Here is a 21,940-nt window from a genome sequence, read left to right as displayed (position 1 = left end):
GCTATAAAATCATTTAACGTGTTCCTTACTGTGTTTTCTACTGTAATGATAGCAGATGCAAAGAGCTTCATCGACTACTTCACTATATCGATGATGGGCAGGACCATTGCTGAACTAGGGTTTTGTTAGTACGGAAAGACCTTTAACCCTAAAAAATGAGTATGCCGTCAAAAACTATTCCAATATTATACACACTGAATGGCCACTTTATTAGAGACGCTGGCCCCTTAATGATCGGCGCTTCCCTGTATAGAAATTCTCCCCGTGACCCCGGAGTGCAGCATAAAATCACGTGACAAGTTTTCCGTGGATCAGTGTAATGTGAATCCACATTAGATGGGACAATCCAGCGATCTGAGTGATTCCATCGAGGCCGGGTCATCAGTGCTAGACTAGCTGGGGTCAAGACTTCACCATCAACCGCGTGGGGTTTTTCTGTGTAGCAGTGTGGAGAGTATATAGAGAATGGTGTGATTGAGGAAAAACATCCAGCGAAAGGGGATCATGTGGGCATAAAAAAACTTTTCGCCGAAAGGAGTCGGAGGAGGACGTCAAGAATCATTCTGATGAACAGGAGGTGAAGGTCAAGCAAGTTTCAGCCTAATACAACAATGGTGCGCTATCATTTCTGGTCAAACCTTGGTACGGATGGGCTGTAACAGCAGATGACCAATTCCACCACCATTGCTGCCTAAGAGAAAGGCCATTCTGACATGAACAGATTTGAATTGCGGATTCCCTGATCCCTGTCCTCGATAAATGCGCGGTACTACGCAGTCTCTTGAGTGCATTGACCAGTTCGCTCATACTTGAAGATAGGAATTATGGATTCCACACGCGAAAGAAAAATCACAGCATGCTCTACTTTACCGCGATTCCACACGTATGAGCTTCATTGATCTCTATGGATGCGTTCGATATGTAGTGCTTAGTGAATTACATTACATATGGACGCTGATTTGTACGCACGATGCTAGGAGACCAGATGATAAATGGTATAAAGAAAGCAGACAATGCAGGACAGAGTCTGGGGAGCAACACACCATCCAGCCTGCTGTCTGCAACCGCCATTTGTTCTTCTGGGCTCCTCTACAAGAAGAAGTGGTATATACTACTTCCAAAAAAGTAGTATAAACCAGCTGCTTCTAGAGAGCTGTATCCCATCCTGTTGGCTCTTAGAACATCTCACCTTGACAGCACAAGGGAATGTCGCTTGAGTGGTAGAAGGGTGTTTCCGTGGGGTTGGATAACTTTCTGATGTAATTCCCAGCTTACTTTCATTCTTCCGCACGAACAATACACTGTCCTTAAATGTACATCCATGCGGAAAAGTTCATGCATACGCGACCATACGCAGTTCAGTTTGGTGGTCATACATAGGTCTTCTCGGAATCCGACACAGTTATGTGAGCCCAGCCAAAGGCAAGACTCCAGGGGGCAACAGAGCGCAAAAAATGTTATCACTGAGCACTGAAAAAACATCCCCTGGTCAGATGAATGCAGATTTCTGTTGCATCGCGCTGATGGGAGGTCAGAATTTGGTGCAAGCAGCATGAATCGATGAACCCTTCCTGTCAGGTGTCAGCCGTTCGAGCTGGTGGAGGTAGAGTAATGGTGTGGGAAATTATTTTCTTTGCACACCCTAGGTCATCCGGTATGTGTGGATGGATGCCACAATGAGCTTCTGCAGTTCTAAAGGCCAAAATGGCCACACAGTATATATATAGACTGATCTGTATCCACCGGGAGAAGAGTGTGCTGATCTTGTAGGGAGTAGTGACCTGTCCTCTCATATAGTTGTCTTTGTGGCTTAAAGTCTGTATGTAACAGAAATAGGCAGAATTAAGATACTTTATAGCCATATCTGATTTACTAAAAATGACCCCTGCAGCAGAGGAAGACTGTGCTGATCTTGTGGGAGGCAGTGACCTGTCCCCATCTCTGAGTGCAGGTCTGTATGTGTTAGTAAAGTCTCATTAAAGGGGTTGTCCCGCGAAAGCAAGTTGGGGTATACACTTCTGTATGGCCATATTAATGCACTTTGTAATGTACATTGTGCATTAATTATGAGCCATACAGAAGTTATTCACTTACCTGTTCCGTTGCTAGCGTCCCCGTCTCCATGGCTCCGTCTAATCTTCAGCGTCTAATCGCCCGATTAGACGCGCTTGCGCAGTCCGGTCTTCTCCCTTCTGAATGGGGCCGCTCGTGCCAGAGAGCGGCTCCTCGTAGCTCCGCCCCGTCACGTGTGCCGATTCCAGCCAATCAGGAGGCTGGAATCGGCAATGGACCGCACAGAAGACCTGCGGTCCACCGAGGGTGAAGATCCCGGCGGCCATCTTCACAAGGTAAGTAAGAAGTCACCGGAGCGCAGGGATTTGGGTAAGTACTATCCGTTTTTTTTTTCTAAACCCCTGCATCGGGTTTGTCTCGCGCCGAACGGGGGGGCTATTGAAAAAAAAAACAACCCGTTTCGGCGCGGGACAACCCCTTTAAGCGGACAGGAATAAGATACCTTCTAGTCCATCGGTTTGTAGGAATTACGGCAAAGGCAGGAGAGCCGTGTGCTGAGCTGGCAGGAGGCAGTGACCTGCACATCTCTGTAGCTGTATTTGTGAGTACAGGTCCGTATGTGACAAGAATGACAATAGCAGAGAGGAATGTGCTGATTGCTACTTATGAAATGTTAGATTTTGCAGCCTGTGGTAACAAGAATGTAATCTCTTAATCTCATTTACACACTGCAGAAAACGTCAGGAAGGACGTTTTGGAACACTGAATATTTTAGCAGATCTGATTCTTGCCTTCGGTTTCACCCTTTTTGAAGTACGATACAACCATCTAGATATCTAGCTCACCAGATACCTCACAAATGCACAGGAACTCATGGGTGTAATAGAATTGTAGAAATTAGAGTCCAGCATCCATAAAATCTCTTTCAAGCCTTGTTTAATCCTCCTAAAAATCTAAGGGAAACATAGAAGAATCCACCTCTTACGCATTTCAGGTCATTATTGGAGTTAGTCATAGCATTTAGGTGGATATCTACAAGTAGTTTAGAACATGTTTGGTCACTAATAACACATGAAATAGCTAGTACATGATTAAAGCAACCAGTTTTTCAGTACTATGATGTATAGCTATACAGTCACAAGAAAATGTAAGCACGCCTGAATGCTCCAGACCAGCAAACTGCCAAAATCTGGATTTATAGAGGTGGTCACACTTGCTGATGATCAGTCAATCAAGGGCATTTGTCTAGCAGTACCGGGCTACTGCTAAGGCTGTTTTAACATCTGTTCTTGAACCTCCATTCGGATGTTCTGTGGCAGATCCGGCACAAAATACTGGAAAAAATAGTCCTGCATGCAGCGCTTTTTCTTCTGGTAAAATGCCGGGCAAGTGAGAGTAAAACGAATGGACCCTGTTATAGACAATGGGGTCAGTTTAGCGCTGTACGGTTCCATCCTAAGCTGGAACTGTTTGGCCACGGGATTCCCATTTCCTGCTCCCCATATGGAGTAGGAAAACAGACCCCCCCACCGCAGATGTGACAGCAGCCTTTTCCTCCTAATTTATATGAAAGCAGAATGGGTGTACTTAATTTTCACACACTGCTTCTGCATTTTGGCTAAGTATTTGTTAAAGGGACACTTTCACCACTGAACAACACCACAAAGACTTATAGATTTCTATGGGAGTGCACAGTGGTCTGAAAGAGTCAAATTCTCAGACCATCTGCGGACTTAACGGTGGAACAATGCAGAAATGGGGGAGATGGGGAGTTTTAAAAATATATCGCCCAGCTCCCTGCAACCTCCCTGAAAATCACCGTAACTTAGTTTATGGTGCTGTTCGGTGGTGACCATGTCCCTTTAAATAAATAATGACAGGGTGTGTTTTGTCATGAGTTGTTCCTTTTGAGGTTGTATTTACCTAATTTTAAGACTTTCTAAGGAGCAGATTTTTAATATGTCCTGATGCGTAAATCCATAGAATTCAAAAGAGGGTGTACTTAATTTTTAGCAGCCTGTGTGCTATTTTGAGATGGCAGACACAGCTGCCATTGAATTCAATGTGATCTGTGCGTGCACTGCCAAACTGGGCCACTGAAACAATTGTCAGCACTATATGCTTCCAGCTCTAACCACATTGATAGCAGCGCCGGTAATCAGCTATTTGTCAGGACAGTGTCCGGGATATGGTGGTCCCTGAGATATCCCGCAACCCCTGTCCCTGCCTACTTGCCCCCCTGGGCTAACCCCCAGGGCGACAACTGGGCGGCGGTCCCTACCCTCACTAGGGAAGCGGGACACGGGAAGACAAACAAACGGTAGAATGGTCAGACAATCCGGGTCGGCAACAGGAGGGTACGCAGTACAGAGGGGAAGGCAAAGAACGTAGTCAAGGTCCAAAAGCAGAGGTCAGGAAAGCCGAGGTCACAAAGAGCAGTCAGAATAAATGCGGGTGCAGCTGGAGAACCAAACTAACACTGGCAAGGGCTGGAAGGAAGACACACACTTTTAAATGCTGTCAGAGCTCCCGCCCCAGCAGCTGATTGGGGAGCCTGACAGCAGCAGGGCCAATCAAGGAGGTGCTGGGGACACGCCCCCAGCCTTGCAGAACAGACAGTTACCAGGGAAGCCTGCTTGGTAGTCAAGTAACTAGAGAAGCCCCTGCTGCCTCTCTAGCAACCCGGCGGTGACCAGTCTTACAGCGGCCCGGGGAGATCACTAGAACCGGGGCTCCCCTACACTGCCCTCCTGTAACCTGGGTGGCAGGACCGGTGGTGCGGGCACGGCGGCCCCGAGAATTGCTGGTTCTGACACTATTCTGTAGGAGTCCTAAGCAATGGACCCTTAGGACAGGTTATCAATGGAAAAAAATGCAAAAAGTCCCAAAAGACTCCTCTAAAATGTGTGTACCCTTTCTCCTCTGCAGCTTCTATATCTCACTGTATGTAGAAACTGCAGTCTAGTTTCCAGTCGGAGATCGCACCTTTAGTTTTCAGCCTTTCTCTCTTCTAATTTACATGTTTTATCAGCTAATTTCTGAACACATCAAAGATAAAATTTGTTAAAGTCCTAAATTAGCTGATCTGAAGGCGCAGGAAAGGAGAGAGCAGAGGAAAAGTAAGTCATCAGTCTAGCCTCACTGGCAGATCTCCTACTGAGACTCAAGGCTCACTTACATGTAACGATTATCGCTCAAAATTTGTTCAAACGACCGAAAATGAGCGATAAGCGTTACATGTTAACGCTGCTATCGTGTACTTTTCGTCTGAACGATGATTTTAAGGTGAACTTAAAATCCATCATTCAGCCAAAGAGAGATAAAGTATCTCTCAGCAAACCGCATGCTGTTTTCTCCATGGGAGACTGGAGATTACATTGTATTCTGTCAGGAGCCGCATGAAGAACAATGCAGCTGGGCGTGTGATTAGTCACATGCTGGGCTCTGCAAACAGCTCCTGGAGGCTCATTTACATGCAAATGAAGATGATCAAGTATTAATGGACATTAGTGTCCAATAACACTTTATGCAAAAAGATCGCTCAAACTTTCAAAGATTATCTTTGCGTGTAAATGGGTACTTTTACACAGGACGAGTATCTCTCCTGAGCTTCCACACAAAAGTGATAGTCGTTCAGTGAATAGAGGCAGGGTGTGCTGGAGAACTCTTCCAGCCGCCCGCCTCCATTCACTATGAACAGGCAGTCGCTCATAGATAAAATAACTGCCTGTTTACACTGAGTGAGAAGTCGCTCATTAGTAGCTTCGTTATAGTGAGCTGAAACAAAGTGACTAGAGACTAATGAGTGATTTCTCGCTCAGTACCAGCTGGTTCCCACTTTTACGTGGGATAACTGTCAGTCAAAATTAGCGATAAATTTGCAGCAAACCCACCCCAAACTACATTTCAAAATCTGCGCCGTTTGGTGCAAATTTGGACACAGATTTCCATGCGATCCGCAGTAGATTTCACGTCTTCAATTGAATTGGATTGAAGGAGAAATCCGTGTCAATCTCCACCAGACTCTGCGGATTTTGGTGCAGAATTGCTGTGAAAATTCTGTGGCCCTCAGGCCGAATCTGTCTGAATCTTCAAGACATCAATCATGGAGTCCTGTCCAATTGGCCCATATTGGGGAAAAAATCACGCAGTCACTGAGGTCCGGGGATTATTCTGATTGCTACATTGGCGTCAGGAAGGAATTTTATTTTCCCTTAAATGAAGAAAATTGGCTTCTACCTCATTGGGGATTTTGTGCTTTCCTCTGGATCAACATTGGGGGGTAATGGGCTGAACTGGATGGACAGAGGTCTTTCTTCAGCCTTATGTACTCTGTTACTCCTCATCCGTCAGACAAGGAGCTGGCTCCACCTTCACCCCATAGTAATAATCCATTTACTTGCCTAATTGTTGGCTCGGTGTCTAAGCATGCCACATATGCGTTGTCTGTGACATTTACACCCTGGCAGGAAGCAGTGTTTACCGTCCGTCTCATGCCAACCCTGCTGTTTACTTCTGCATTTTCTTTTTGGCCTCTTTGGAACTTACCTCCCATGACGAATAACAAATCCACAGATTACTCCAGTCACAATTCATTGGCACCAACATGGCAGCTTATGTGAAGGCCTGGACCGGACTCAGACATTGTTCTGCGGTAGAAGTCTGCTGCGAATTATCCAACCACTTGTTCTAAACAAATGATGCCTAGTTTGTGCTGGATCTACGGACAGGACGGAGGAGAACACCGGCCACGCTCATTTAGGTAGAATGGAGGAATTACATTTTAAGGCTGGTTTCACACAGATTTGTTTGTAAAAAACATTGCAGTTTAGCAAAAGCCAGCAGGATGAGTAGACATTAGAGATGAGCGAGTATACTCGCTAAGGCACATTACTCGAGCGAGTAGTGCCTTAGCCGAGTATCTCCCCGCTTGTCTCTAAAGATTCGGCGGGGGGCGGGGAGCGGCGGGGGAGAGCAGGGAGATCTCTCTCTCCCTCTCTCCCCCCCTGCTCCCCGCCGCAACTCACCTGTCACCCGCGCCGGCCCCCGAATCTTTAGAGACGAGCGGGGAGATACTCGGCTAAGGCACTACTCGCTCATCTCTAGTAGACGTCCTTCCTGTATATTTACTGTTCCTCATAAACCCATTTCTGGCTTTGGCTCAAAAACTGCTGTTTTAAAAAAATATAAATAAATAAACTTTGCATGAAACAAACCAAAACTTTTTCCCATGGCATGCTAACTTGTATTTGGAACCTTTTAAAGGGGTTTATGGTCACCATAACATTAACCCTTTCCAATGCACTGTCTGACGTCTGAAGACATTCTGATTGAAAGCTGTACAGCTCCGATGTTGGAAGACGTCCGGCAGGGTATTCTTACTGTAGATTACTGGCCGCTCTATTGTCAGGGGCCTCTCCAGCATGTCCCATTCCGCAGTACTGGCTCTAGCCAGCAGATGGCGCCATTGTATAATGGCAGAAAGAGAAAGCCCCCTAGGAAACCCTGAATCCAAAATTGGATTGCAAAGGCTTAATGGCCTATATGTAAAGGGACACTCCAGCGAAGACACATTTTTATATCCCTGCCTCACTTGATTCTGTCACACTCTGGACACGTCACTTCCATGCAATGCTGCCTCCTGTCTGATACTTATTAGGCACCATCTTGATGCTGGGATTTCTCTTTGCTCTTGTTCTCTATCCTCTGCTAACAGTCCCATGATGCATCTGCACAGCATCACTTGACTAGTACTATCTCTGCCTGCTGGGAGGACACTGCCATTACCTTCTATATTCACCTAAATAAACCACATCCAAGATGAGCTGTAAACTCCTTCATTATAACTGTGCGACAGGAGTCTCTAATCCTCTGCAGTAACTGTGATAGAACTTTCTGCCCCCCCATGAGAGCTCTTGTGGTACAGTCCACCTCATAACATCACACAGGAATTATGCTGACCGAAAAACTGACTCTTTGAGAGAACATAAAGCCAAGTCATTCTCAAGTGGTCAGAATGAAATCACTAGACCTTCCTTAAGGCCGTTTTCACATGGCCAAGAAAATTGTGCAAGATTTGTACATTGCGAGATGCACAAATCTCGCAGGAATATGAACCCCATTCTATTGAATGGGCTCATACAACAAGTTCTTTCTTTGGGCGTGCCCTTGCAGCAGCATCGCTTGGTGCATGCGAGTGCGATGCGAGGTTTCCCATTGATAAGGATTGCTACTTCCCTGAAATAATGCGAGGCAGTTTTGATACAAAGACTCCTCTCATCTGTTGTGAAATCATGTTAGTGAGCGCGATATCGGGCCGAGTTTCACGGTCCGATATTGCACTTGCATATGTGAAATTAGCCTAAGAGAAGGACTCCAGGAAGTTTCACATAGAAAGGACTAAGTAATGAAGATAATACTAGCCGACTTACAGGGGGGACACAAAAATATGGAAACCCCTTACGAAAAGCGTGCTTTAAATTACATGGGATTATAAGTCCTATTTCAATAAGGCATTCCGAGACCGATTTTAAGTGGAGGCAATATGGGCAGAAGTGAACATCTATCCAAGCAACAAGGTTCCATTGGTCCGGGGTTTGAGCCACTCAGCTGCTGTTACCACATGGCTCCTCAAACCACACAGAGCAGGGCAAGAGGTGAAGTAAACACAAATTTGGCCAGAAAGCGCTCAGCCAAGCAGAGGTCAAAAGGGCAGCTCAGTGCTAATGATTAAAATCCCTTGCATTTTGTATGGTGTTTATATATTTCTGTCCACCCCCTGCATATATACTGGGGGCCTAGTTTTATAATGAATGAAAATAATTCACCAAATTTCCCACTAAATAAATTTATCACTTGTCAACATGATAGGTCACAAATATATAATCGCTTGAGGTCCGACTGTTGGGACTCCCAGTGATCAGAAGAACAACGGTTCCTGAGTCCCATAAGTGAATGGAGCGATGGTGTGCATCAGTTCCATAGTACTGAATGGAGTTGTGGTCACACATGCATAGCTCTGCTCCATTCACTGTGCTTGTGATTGCTGTAGGTCTGAGCAGTGGGACCTGCAATGTATCACCTATCCTGGTGATAAATATACACCCATTGTCAAAACAAATCCCTCCCCTAGAAGAAGTTGTCGGAATTAAATGAAACTTTGTGTGACTGTAACGTTGATATAAGTCGGTGAATACAGTATGGTATCCTGCAGCCCCCAGACCATCACACCAGCAGTGCTGGCAGCTGAACACAACCCGGTTCTACTGCTTAGCAGTCCTGTTTCGTTGCTCAAAACATCACTGCAAACAGAGGCAATGGTGGGTGGGTGCCGAAGGCCATACATGTAGTGGGCGCCGTGGGGCCAAATGTCCTTCAGCCAAGCGCCTGGAAATGGTTCCGACAGACTCAAGAGTGTAATGAATGCACCACCTGTCTTTGGATGGCGAACAATGAAACAGTTGGAGCTGCTCGTGCTTGTTGGACAATCAAATGATCCTGGTAACTGGTGGTCTATCGAAGGTGTCCTGAGCTTGGTTACCAATAATGCTCCCCTCTCAAACTCTGTTAACTGGGCAAAATCTCTTCAATTGCATCATAGAGTCATAAATAGTGGTCAACAAGCTCTATACAAGCGGAAGAAGAGTTTCCTGCACACAAAGAGCCTCTGGGAGACTTTTTAGAGGCCAACCGGGGAACCAATTTTAGGGTCTTGGGTGACAAGTCCGTCCATCTAATCACCCCACAACTCTCATCATCTGCATATCTATCTGAGATGTAAGGGTATGCTGAGTTTTGCAGCAAAATAACCACTCCTTCTCGGTGCTTTTTAATTTTTTTTATTTTTTTTACAAAGAGTATATTTAGTGAGAAAACCCCCTTTTTAGATATGCCAAGAATATTCGATTGGTGGTGGTCCAACTCCTAGCATCCATGCTAACTAATTAGTTGACTGGTGGGCCTGCAGCACTGCAGTGTTGTACCTTGAGTAGTAGCCATGTTCAGCATTACAGGTCGTATCATAGTCCCTGAAAACCCCTTTAATATAATAGCAAATTGACGGAGCCCCCAGCTTTCTGACTTGCGTTACCTACAGGAAGACATAAGGTCCGAGAACATTTACAAGTTGACAGTCGAATATGTGGTCTCATCTTCATAATTGTGCTGGTAGATAGTTACATGAGTGGTCATGGCAGAAGAGACAACCGTGAGTTTGGGCTTTGCACCCCAATCAAGGAAAATTGCACAGAGTGTGAAATAGTAAACTTAAAGGTGTTGTTTTCAACCCCTTTCCATATGACTTGAAAGAACAGATCCCCCACCACTATCAAAAAGTCGCACTACTGGTATAACCAGTCTGCCTATGTATTACACAGTCGGCCATTCATTTGGCAGATTGCTTCTTCTGAGTAATAACAGCTGACGGCCAGCGAGTTTCTGATACTGGATTTGCGGTGAACAGCTAATCGCTCGGCCAATGTAAATTAAAAAAGGGACTGTCTGCATGACGGAGTTCTTTAGAAAAGGGTTTTATTATAACACATCGGTCTGTAATCTGTAGAGATCTGACATATTGCAATCCCCACCAATACAGTGCTGTCCTAGTTCATCTGTGCCTGGTACAATGGAAAAAAAGGGTTGGTACGGTGTTAACCAGTAGAGCACAATGTGATTATTCTCAGTATCTCTCAAAATTCGCTCAAAAGCCATCTTTTGAGCAATAATCATTGCATGTAAATGTGCCAATTTTTCACTTTTCTGCCAAACTATGATTTTATGTTCGGCATAAAATCCATCCTTTGGCAGAAGAGCTGATAGCAGGGACTTCACGCTGTGTTCTCCATGGGGAGTGCTGATAACATTGTCTTAGCTGTCAGCCCCCCCCCCCCCCCCTTCCTGGCAGAACAAAGGGAATGTATTCAGAGAACAGACCACCCGCTGTTCTCTGAATATAGCTCCAGGTGGCTCACACGCATTAATAAGCTACTAATTGGCATTAGTACCAATTAGTAGTTAAAGGAGATGTCCCGCGCCGAAACGGGTTTTTTTTTTTTTTAAACCCCCCCCCCCGTTCGGCGCGAGACAACCCCGATGCAGGGGTTAAAAAACCCACCCGCACAGCGCTTACCTGAATCCCGGCGGTCCGGCGTCTTCATACTCACCTGCTGAAGATGGCCGCCGGGATCCTCTGTCTTCATGGACCGCAGGGCTTCTGTGCGGTCCATTGCCGATTCCAGCCTCCTGATTGGCTGGAATCGGCACGTGACGGGGCGGAGCTACACGGAGCCCCATAGAGAAGAGGAGAAGACCCGGACTGCGCAAGCGCGGCTAATTTGGCCATCGGAGGGCGAAAATTAGTCGGCACCATGGAGACGAGGACGCCAGCAACGGAGCAGGTAAGTATAAAACTTTTTATAACTTCTGTATGGCTCATAATTAATGCACAATGTACATTACAAAGTGCATTATTATGGCCATGCAGAAGTGTATAGACCCACTTGCTGCCTCGGGACAACCCCTTTAATCCAAAATGATTGCTCAAAAGCCATCTTTTCAGCGATCATCTTTGTGTGTAAATGGGCTATAAGAGAAGCTAAGTAATCTTTGTAGATATGATGCCTTTTAATGGCTAACAAAAATACATGATGTTATAGCGAGCTTTCGGATCCTTCCTCAGGCCATTTGTGAATGGTACATTCTGGTATCCTCTATTAGGTAAAACGAAAAAAAGGGTTGGCATACCTTTTCATGTATGAACATTTGTATTTATATATGTCCCATCCGAATCTATTTCATTATGCCTGAGGAAGGATTCTGAGAGGTCTGAAAGCTCGCTGTAACATCATGTATTTTTGTTAGCCATTAAAAGGTATCATATCTACAAGATGACTTGGTTTTTCTTACTGAGAACAATCACATGAAGTACTGCACCTGAGCCCCATTCAGGTAAGCTAGCAACATAGTATGCAAGGCCAAAAAAGACATGTCCATCCAGTTCAGCATATTATCCTGCAGTGTTGATCGAGAGAAGGGCAAAAACCTCCAATGAGGTAGAAGCCCATTTTAGGGGAAAAAAAAATCCTTTGCGACTCCAATCTGGCAATCAGTATAATCCCCGGATCACCGACCCTTCTACGTAATCAATGACTATAACTAGGACCTGGGGACTGGAGGAGCCAGGAGAAGATCAGTGAGGAGAAGATGCAGTAAGAAGACTGATGGGGGAGGAATAGGTACGTAGGAAAAATGTTTTTTTATATCAATGACAAAACCCCTTTAAGCTTACAGTTGACCAAAATCCTCAAGTCCTTTTTTATGTCAGTGGTTTCCCATTTAGTGTGTAATGGTGACATGTATTTCCTCTGCCCATGTGCAGAACCTTACATTTATCAGTGTTGAGCCCTATTTACCACTTTTTTGCCCAAACCCCAAACTTTCCCAGATCCATTTGTAACCACATTCTGTCCTTTTTTGTGTTAATTACTTTACATAGTTTTGTATCATCTGCAAATATTGATATTTTACTATGCAATCCATCTACCAGGTCATTAATAAATATACATTATTATAAAGAATAGGGCCCAATACTGCCCCCTGTGGTACCCCACTAGTAACGGTGAACCAATCAGACTATGTACCATTTATAACCCTCTCTTTCTACCACTGACCAATTACTTACCCCCTTACACACATTCTCACCCAGATCAAGCATTCTCATTTATATACCAGGTAAGTGTGTCTGAGTTGCAGTACCAGGCACGGCCACATGGACGTCCCTGTTGATCGGTTGGGGGTCGCACGCTCACCTATCACATACTAGTGGATGATGGTAGGAGAGCTCATCAGTGTTACATCCTGGAATCCCCTTTATGAATGCTGTATACATCTAGACGTAGGTGCTGTGGACCAGAGGATCACGTTGCTTGCAATGACGCGGGGGCATGTCCAGGTGAGGGGTTACGTTAGGAAGATAGAGTATCTTGTACGGCCTTTTGTTACACTAATGCTTCTAGAAAGTATAAACCATTCATTAGCCTCGCGCTGCTGAAACCTACACTGTAACCTAACAATCGCCTATTTACCGTCCTGCCAATACTCATTTGCTATTAATGTAACGAGATTTTGATGACGCTCAGGTGAAGATGATGCAGACATTATTAATATGTGTCCGTCTTCTCCCAGGTAAAGAGCTTTATTTACAAATCAAGGTGGATTTACAGCGATTATTTGGGGACGTGAAATACAAGTTGTGGCATTTATAGGAGCTTGAGGGTAAAAGGGGTTTTCCGAACGTGAAATACATTTCTACTATTGCCCTTCTCATATTCTGTATTAGATTTTGCATACCTTCACATACCATTTTTACAGATCTTATCCTGTTTAGTGATGATAGCAGGTCCCCCTGTGTGCGCCGGATTGTTTATTTCCTTGACTTCCAGTCCACGGCAGTTTCCGGTCTGCTGTGGCCTCATTTTACACAATACATAGCACTGGTATCTCAACCCGATTATAAATCTGCCTGCTACATATCCATCATAGTTATCAAGCCCCCCCCCCCACTACACCTCCCTCATACATATCAAGCCTGATTACTACACCTCCCTCATACATATCAAGCCCTCCCACTACACCTCCCTCATACATATCAAGCCCTCCCACTACACCTCCCTCATACATATCAAGCCCTCCCACTACACCTCCCTCATACATATCAAGCCCTCCCACTACACCTGCCTCATACATATCAAGCCTGATTACTATACCTCCCTCATACATAGCAAGCCTGATTACTATACCTCCCTCATACATAGCAAGCCTGATTACTACACCTCCCTCATACATATTAAGTCCTCCCACTACACCTCCCTTATACAGATGAAGCCCACCCACTACTCCTCCCTCATACATATTAAGCCCTCCCACTACACATCCCTCATACATATCAAGCCTGATTACTATACCTCCCTCATACATATCAAGCCTGATTACTGCACTTCCCTCATACATATCAAGCCCACCCACTACACCTCCCTCATACATATCAAGCCTGATTACTATACCTCCCTTATACATATCAAGCCTGATTACTACACCTCCCTCATACATATTAAGCCCTCCCGCTACACCTCCCTCATACATATCAAGCCTGATTACTATACCTCCCTCATACATATCAAGCCTAATTACTACACTTCCCTCATACATATCAAGCCCACCCACTACACTTCCCTCATACATATCAAGCCCACCCACTACACCTCCCTCATACAGATCAAGCCCTCCCTCTACACTTCCCTTATACAGATGAAGCCCACCCACTACACCTCCCTCATACAGATGAAGCCCACCCACTACACCTCCCTCATACAGATGAAGCCCACCCACTACACCTCCCTCATAGAGATGAAGCCCACCCACTACACCTCCCTCATAGAGATGAAGCCCACCCACTACACCTCCCTCATAGAGATGAAGCCCACCCACTACACCTCCCTCATAGAGATGAAGCCCACCCACTACACCTCCCTCATAGAGATGAAGCCCACCCACTACAACACCCTCCTACATATCAAGCCCACCCACTACACCTCCCTCATAGAGATGAAGCCCTCCCTCTACACCTCCCTCATACAGATGAAGCCCTCCCTCTACACCTCCCTCATACAGATGAAGCCCACCCACTACAACACCCTAATGCAGATCAAGCCCACCCACTACACCTCCCTCATGCAGATCAAGCCCACCCACTACACCTCCCTCATACAGATCAAGCCCTCCCTCTACACTTCCCTTATACAGATGAAGCCCACCCACTACACCTCCCTCATACAGATGAAGCCCACCCACTACACCTCCCTCATACAGATGAAGCCCACCCACTACACCTCCCTCATAGAGATGAAGCCCACCCACTACACCTCCCTCATAGAGATGAAGCCCACCCACTACACCTCCCTCATAGAGATGAAGCCCACCCACTACACCTCCCTCATAGAGATGAAGCCCACCCACTACACCTCCCTCATAGAGATGAAGCCCACCCACTACACCTCCCTCATAGAGATGAAGCCCACCCACTACACCTCCCTCATAGAGATGAAGCCCACCCACTACACCTCCCTCATAGAGATGAAGCCCACCCACTACACCTCCCTCATAGAGATGAAGCCCACCCACTACACCTCCCTCATAGAGATGAAGCCCACCCACTACACCTCCCTCATAGAGATGAAGCCCACCCACTACAACACCCTCCTACATATCAAGCCCACCCACTACAACACCCTCATGCAGATCAAGCCCACCCACTACAACACCCTCATGCAGATCAAGCCCACCCACTACACCTCCCTCATACATATCAAGCCCACCCACTACAACACCCTCATACAGATCAAGCCCACCCACTACACCTCCCTCATACATATCAAGCCCACTCACTACAACACCCTCATACAAATCAAGCCCACCCGCTCCACCTCCCTCATGGCATGTGCCATAACTTGTGACTTTTTATGCCACAATTAAGGCACACAGCCCTTAATAAATTCCCTCCAGTGAACACCACAATTTCCCATGTGAAATCTTATGATGTCTCTGTTGTCTTTTGTAGATTTCTGAATAGTAGAATATTATGTAGAATATGTCTGCGCTGGTACATTGCAACCATCTAGCAATTTACTGGGTGACATCCACAAATCTATTTAGCCCTGTGTAATCGCCAATCATCTCTGCCCCTCCCTGCAGAGAGCTGGCATTGTTACATTGCCAACTACATAGTGCACAGTGTGCAGTCTCCATCCTCTCCTGTGACTCAATAACAGACTGTTCAGAATTCATAACTTTAGTCTAATTATGATCTTGTTACACCTACTTATGCAATAGAGCTAGAAAAGCATCATGGGACATGTCGTCACCAACATGCTTTCCAACCATCCTCCATATTGGCCTCTGGCCGGGCAGCATTCCTACAGGCACTCCACTCACCCAACCTGCAGCTCCAGTCCAGCAGCGGCAACCATTGACCTGTCCCCTCGCACAAAACCGTGCATGTATGGGAAGGAGGTCAGCAGTCACAGACTCTTCACTTCTGCCACCAGACCAGAGCTGCTGGCTCGGTGTGGAATGCACATTCGGCAGGCCACATAAAATGAGGTGACCTGCCAAATTTGGCCGGCAGGCCTTGTGCTTGACATATGCTTGAATATCAGTAGAGATTTTCAGGGGGGCTTGAAATATAAGCCCTACCCTGAAAATAAGCCCTAGCTACACTACATTAAAAAAAGAGCAAAAAAAGCAATATATTACCTAGCAGGCGGCATCCGCATCCCTCCTACTGGTCTCCAGAGTTCCGGCACACTTGCTTGCAGTCCCTAGCCGCTGACAGAAGCTCCCGCCCTGGTAATGGGGTTCGTAAACCCCGCCTCCAGCAAGCAATGGCTTTCATTGGTTCTTGAGTACCGCAGCTCAGCCAATCAATGCAGCACTCGATGAACCAATACGATGGCTGAAAATAAGTTAAAAATTAATATAAGGCAGTGTCTTATTTTCGGGAAAACCCAGTATGTATCGCAAGGCTAAGCAGGTACAACGCCGAGGTCCCTCACTACTTTTGCACTTGTTACAAAGAAACCTTGTTTGTGACCCCTTCTGCTAAGAAGGACAAGATCATCAACGGCACTGATGTTTGTGCGCTGCACCCTTAGGGTTGTCCACGCAATGTATGCAGAAGTATAGCGGAATTCTGGACGACGATGGGGAACGAACTAAAGAAAAGTATTTCATCCGTCATATTCACAATAGCACCACCTCTGAAACTACAATATAAAGCCCAAGTGAAGTGTACTGCTAGGATACAGATGATTCACCCCATAACAGAACATGGCGCGCAGCGTGTGCGTTCACGTGACGGAGCCGCTACTAATCCAAGGCTGGGATAATTATACTATTATGTAAGTACTGTTTGATCACAGCTGTCATTCAACATCAATGGACATTTCTGCCCCAGGCTGTTGGCTTTCACAGAACAATCACTTAAGGCGGTTCGTTCCTTCGCAGAAATAAGTCGCATTGGTAAACACTGTTCTAGAGATCTAATTGCAGGGGAAATATTTTTTCAGCACTTTTACTGAGTCACATCATTGTTGTCAGTACCACTCCTTATTAGTTATGTACATAGTGTGCGGCTCGTTCTGTCGGTTACCGGCCACTCACTATAGACCTTGGCATTACTCATTGTCTTACAATAGAAAGGATGGCTATTATATAACTTATTAATGGCTTACTGTACATGAGTGTCTCGGTACAAAGCCATGGTTAGAATTATGCGGACATGATGTTACTTGTGGGGGTAGGGGTGAAACTTATATGTATGTTGCTTATTATTGTGGTAGGGATTAAGCTAACATGTATGATGCCTGTTGAGGGGGTTGGAGGGATGGAGCTTACATGTATGTCACCTATTGGGGTGGTAGGGATGAAGCTAACATGTATGATGTCTGTTGAGGGGGTTGGAGGGATGAAGCTTACATGTAAGTCGCCTATTGGGGTGGTAGGGATGAAGCTTACATATATGTCGCCTATTGGGGTGGTAGGGATGAAGCTTACATGTAGGTCGCCTATTGTCGTGGTAGGGATGAAGCTTACTTGTATATCGCCTATTGGGGTGGTAGGGATGGAGCTTACATGTAGGTCGCCTATTGAGGTGGTAGGGATGAAGCTTACATATATGTTGCCTATTGGGGTGATAGGGTTGGAGCTTACATGTATGTCGCCTATTGTCGTGGTAGGGATGAAGCTTACTTGTATATCGCCTATTGGGGTGGTAGGGATGGAGCTTACATGTAGGTCGCCTATTGGGGTGGTAGAGATGAAGCTCACATGTATGTTGCCTATTGGGTGGGTAGGGATGTAGCTTACATGTATGTTGCCTATTGTCATGGTAGGGGTGAAGCTTACATGTATGTTGCCTGTTGGGGTGGTAGGAATGGAGCCTACAGATCTGAGAACTTTGTTCTTGGAAGCACGTGCTAGAACTACAACTCCCAGCAGGCAGTGACCGTTCTCAGCTTTCGAGAAGGGTGGTATCACAACCACAGGAGAGTCCTAGGGTGGAAACATCTGTGCTACTAAAGGTAACAAAGAATTTTGAGCAACTTGGTTGCAAAAGTTAAGGTAGCCCTTCAGTCAGATGCCATCTTTTTTACTGATTCTCCCCATGTCAGCATTGAAGTTTCAGGGGATTGTAGCTGAGAAGAACCCACAACAGAAGGGGACACCTTATACCCCTTATGTAAGTCCTTTAGTCACAGCTCAGTCAGTTTGATTTTGGTGCCATTTAAACCCTAAAGGTTTGCTCACACTTGGAGGATTTTGTTGCAAATCCACAGTAGAATATGCATCAAAATCCACACCATTTGGCCTGCACACATTGGGTTGTGGATTTTGAAACCCATCCGCTGCAGGTTTTATTCTTTCAATTGAAGTCTGCAGCAAATCTGTGTCAAAATCTGCACCAAATGATGAGGATTTTCGTGTGCATCCACACTTAAATCCACATTGGAAAATATGTTGGGTTTTTGGTGCTGGCCTGCACCAAAATCCACCATGTGTGAACGGACCCTTAATATACTGACCCAATTGTCATAAAATTGGCCATGTGCGGACACACCCTTAGTGTTTTTCAGGGTAGTGGACATGTATGGGATTTAGTGCAAATTTCTCCCAGTGGAAAAAGCTGCACCAAAATCTGCATCAGAATCTGCCCAAATAATATGGATTTTGATGCTGGGATTCACAGCAAATTTCATACCTTCAATTGAAGGGGTCAAGTCTGCTGTGGACCCACATCAAAATCTGCACCACTTGATGTGGATTTTGGTATAAATCCACACCTAAATCCGAAGCGGAAAATATGCTGCAGTATTGGTGCTGATCCGCACTATTTCCACCATGTGCGAATGCACCCTTAATATACTGCCCTAACTGAAAAACATTTGGGATCATACCCCCTTATCCTGACAGCTACACTGATAATATCTAAGATACTCAATCTTTCCAGAGCGTCAAGGGTCGATTGACATGAGCTGTGGCTGTCTTGTTCAGCCTGGGGTCGCTTCGCCTACTGGCACAGGGGTCTTCCACAAAGTGGTTCTAAAAGCATGATAAACTTCACACGGCCAAAAGAGAAGGTCCAACGCGATTCAAATGCACTTAAGTGCTCTTCGCCACGACTGAACACGCATAAGTGCGTTTGAAACGCGTTGGTAATCTCTTCTGGCCATGTGAACTTTAGCATGCTTTTCGAAGAACTATTACAATAAGAAGAATGTTATGGAATGATGACTGGAGTCGGTGCTTCATGTTTAATTTTCGGAAAAGCAGGTGAGCTGGGACTTCCCTTTTTCTGTCTTTCAAAAAGTGGGCCTGTGGATATTGTAATAATGAGTTCTTGCTAATTGTATCACATACCTGCCTTACGGTTTTGATTACTGAACTTTCTTCAACCTATCTCTGTGTAAGGGGTTAAACATCAGTGTATGTATCTATGTATTATGTATATGGAGCTGACAGGACCATTTGGGAGGTCACATGGTTTAATCAGGTCTAATTTAGATGTTGTGAACTGTCAGGACCGGAGCCATGCTTCAAACCGGCTGGAGCTTAAACTTATAAAAGGGAGTCCCAGTTTCCCATGTGGTGTGTTTGGCGCAAGAACCACAATGTTAGCGAGAGAGACTTATGCAGCTGGCAGCCAGACTACAGGAACGCTGTGTGTGGGCACTCTGTCTGCAGGCAGAACGCACGACTGATTGAGACCTAGAGAGCAGGATACTAGACCGAGCATCCGAATAACTAGACTTGGTGCTGCAAAACCCCAACTTCTTGAATAGAGGATGACCCATAGAGGACCGTGTTCAGCTGAAGGTATTGTGCTTACATGCTCATAGATAGAGACTTGGCTTGAAGTGGCAGCCACCCCGCTTCAGTCTAACCCATGTCAAGTTGGGTGGCCACTGAAGCTACGATGGGCAAAACAAACAATGTTTGGGTCAAAATCCCAGATGAAGACACAAGTCTGGCTAAAGTAAAGAAGTGAGTACTCCAGCACCGGAAACCGAACAAGGAGGAAACACAAGTCTTAAAACCTCCAAAGAGTGAGGGTTGTTACAGCAGCGGGACCACTTGAGGGTTGAGAATCAGCAGTTATATTGGAAAGTTTATCTGCCGTTAGAGGTTGACACGAGATAGCAGATTGTGGTACCCATTTGTTTAGGCTACAAGGTCGCAGAGGAAGTCTATGAAAAGGGAGATCACTTTTGACCCACAGAGGCATTTCATTGGCGACAATGAATATGTTACTGCCCTCACCTGTAAAGTATTGTTGAAGAGGTTTGCCAAGCCTGTAGGCTGTGTGAGCTGTATAAACCCCCTGAACAAAGAGCCCCCTTGCAAACAATCCAGACTAATTAGCCACTAGAAGTGTTGATTGACTAGATTTTAATCAGCCAGTCTCTAAGTGGGCCCCAATACTGTCTAGTTATGACCAACTAGCAGCTTTCCATATGTAATGCTATTTGGCTGGTCAGTATGAGAAATAAACTTGGAACCCCTTGTAGAAATTTAGCTCTGATCCACCACTGCATGGGTACATGAACACCAGAGTAGACTCTAAATAATCCCCTGAATTGTGAATCCACGAATGCAAAATAAAACCCATGTCAGAAAGTCTGCAGTCCAAAGGACTCCTTTCAAGCTGGGTGATTGGGTCCTGGTAAGGGCCAAACAGCCAAAAGGAAAATTAAATGTCTTATGTTTGCTCTCTGATTGTCACATATTGGGGTCTTTTGTTTCCCAGAAAAGGACTAAGAAGATGAACACTTGCTCATCTAATCACTCCTTTATGCTGTTTAAGCTTGCAGACGCCAGAGTTATTGCTGACTGCCACATCTAAATGTTTTTACAGAAAAAAGTGAAAAAAAAGTTTTCTTCCTTACCCAAGGCTTTAAAAATTGAAATCTAAAAATGAAAAAAAAAAATACACATAATATCGCCACATCCATAACAACCGGCACTTTTACACGTTACATTATTTATCGGCACAGTAAATTTCTTAGAATAGTAAACAGAAAATGCCAAAATAGCCATTTTTTGTTCATTTTGCTTCTCCAAACAGGACCAAAAAGTAATCAAAAAGTCGTTTATGCCTCAAAATGGTACCAATAAAAACTACAAGGGACCTTCCACACTGGACAGAATATTCCACAACAGTTCCTTGTCCTCCTGCAAGAAACAAACCCTAATATAAAGTTCTGTCCATGGAAAAATGCTCTGATAAAGTCTTCTTGTAAAAAAAAAAAAAGGGTTAGTTTTGTGCAAAACCATTAACCCTTTCCAATCCACTGTCTGACGTCTAAAGACATTCTGATTGAAGATTGTACAGCTCCGATGTCGGAAGATGTCCGCCAGGGTATTCTTACTGTATATTACTGGCCGCTCTGTTGTTAGGGGCCTCTCCAGCATGTCCTATACCACAGTGCTGGCTCTAGCCAGCAGATGGCGCCATTGTATAATGACAGAAAGAGAAAGCCCCCTAGGAAACCCTGAACCCAAAATTGGATTGCAAAGGGTTAAGACAATGAAACCTCTCCAATTTTGGTGTTTTATTAACCTTATGACCCGTGTCCCCAGCAAATAAAGGAATGCAAGTTATTAAATACATTAGATGTATCTGAAATGTATTTCTATAAAAACTAGAACTTGTCCTGCACAATACAAGATCTCATACAGTTACACCGACGAGGACTAAAAACGTTAGAACTGCTGAACGCAAAAGGAGAACTGATGTATTGGGTCTGAAGGGTGAAATTAAGGCGTTAAAATGGACTTAAGACGATAAGTTATGTGGAGGGGTTAAATTACCCTATTA

At 45.2% G+C, this 21,940-nt stretch overlaps 1 protein-coding gene across 2 annotated transcripts in view; it reads left to right on the top strand.

Annotated features, from left to right (window-relative positions):
• Window positions 1-21,940, top strand: part of CEP126 (centrosomal protein 126) — a 61,014-nt gene that overhangs the window by 6,871 nt on the left and 32,203 nt on the right. The window contains exon 1 of one of the 2 annotated variants that reach the window (XM_066586534.1): window positions 16,719-16,964. The exons of the other annotated variant lie outside the window; for it this stretch is intronic. Within the exon in view, the coding sequence (XP_066442631.1) occupies window positions 16,894-16,964 (71 nt within the window). The 5' untranslated portion in view covers window positions 16,719-16,893. Of the gene's footprint in view, window positions 1-16,718; window positions 16,965-21,940 lie in introns of those variants that run through there. 2 annotated transcript variants of the gene reach the window in all.

This window comes from Eleutherodactylus coqui, chromosome 1 (genome assembly GCF_035609145.1).
Source record: "Eleutherodactylus coqui strain aEleCoq1 chromosome 1, aEleCoq1.hap1, whole genome shotgun sequence".
Taxonomy (NCBI): domain Eukaryota; kingdom Metazoa; phylum Chordata; class Amphibia; order Anura; family Eleutherodactylidae; genus Eleutherodactylus; species Eleutherodactylus coqui.
The sequence above is the reverse complement of the archived record's forward strand: the minus strand, read 5'-3'. Positions and strand labels throughout refer to the sequence as shown.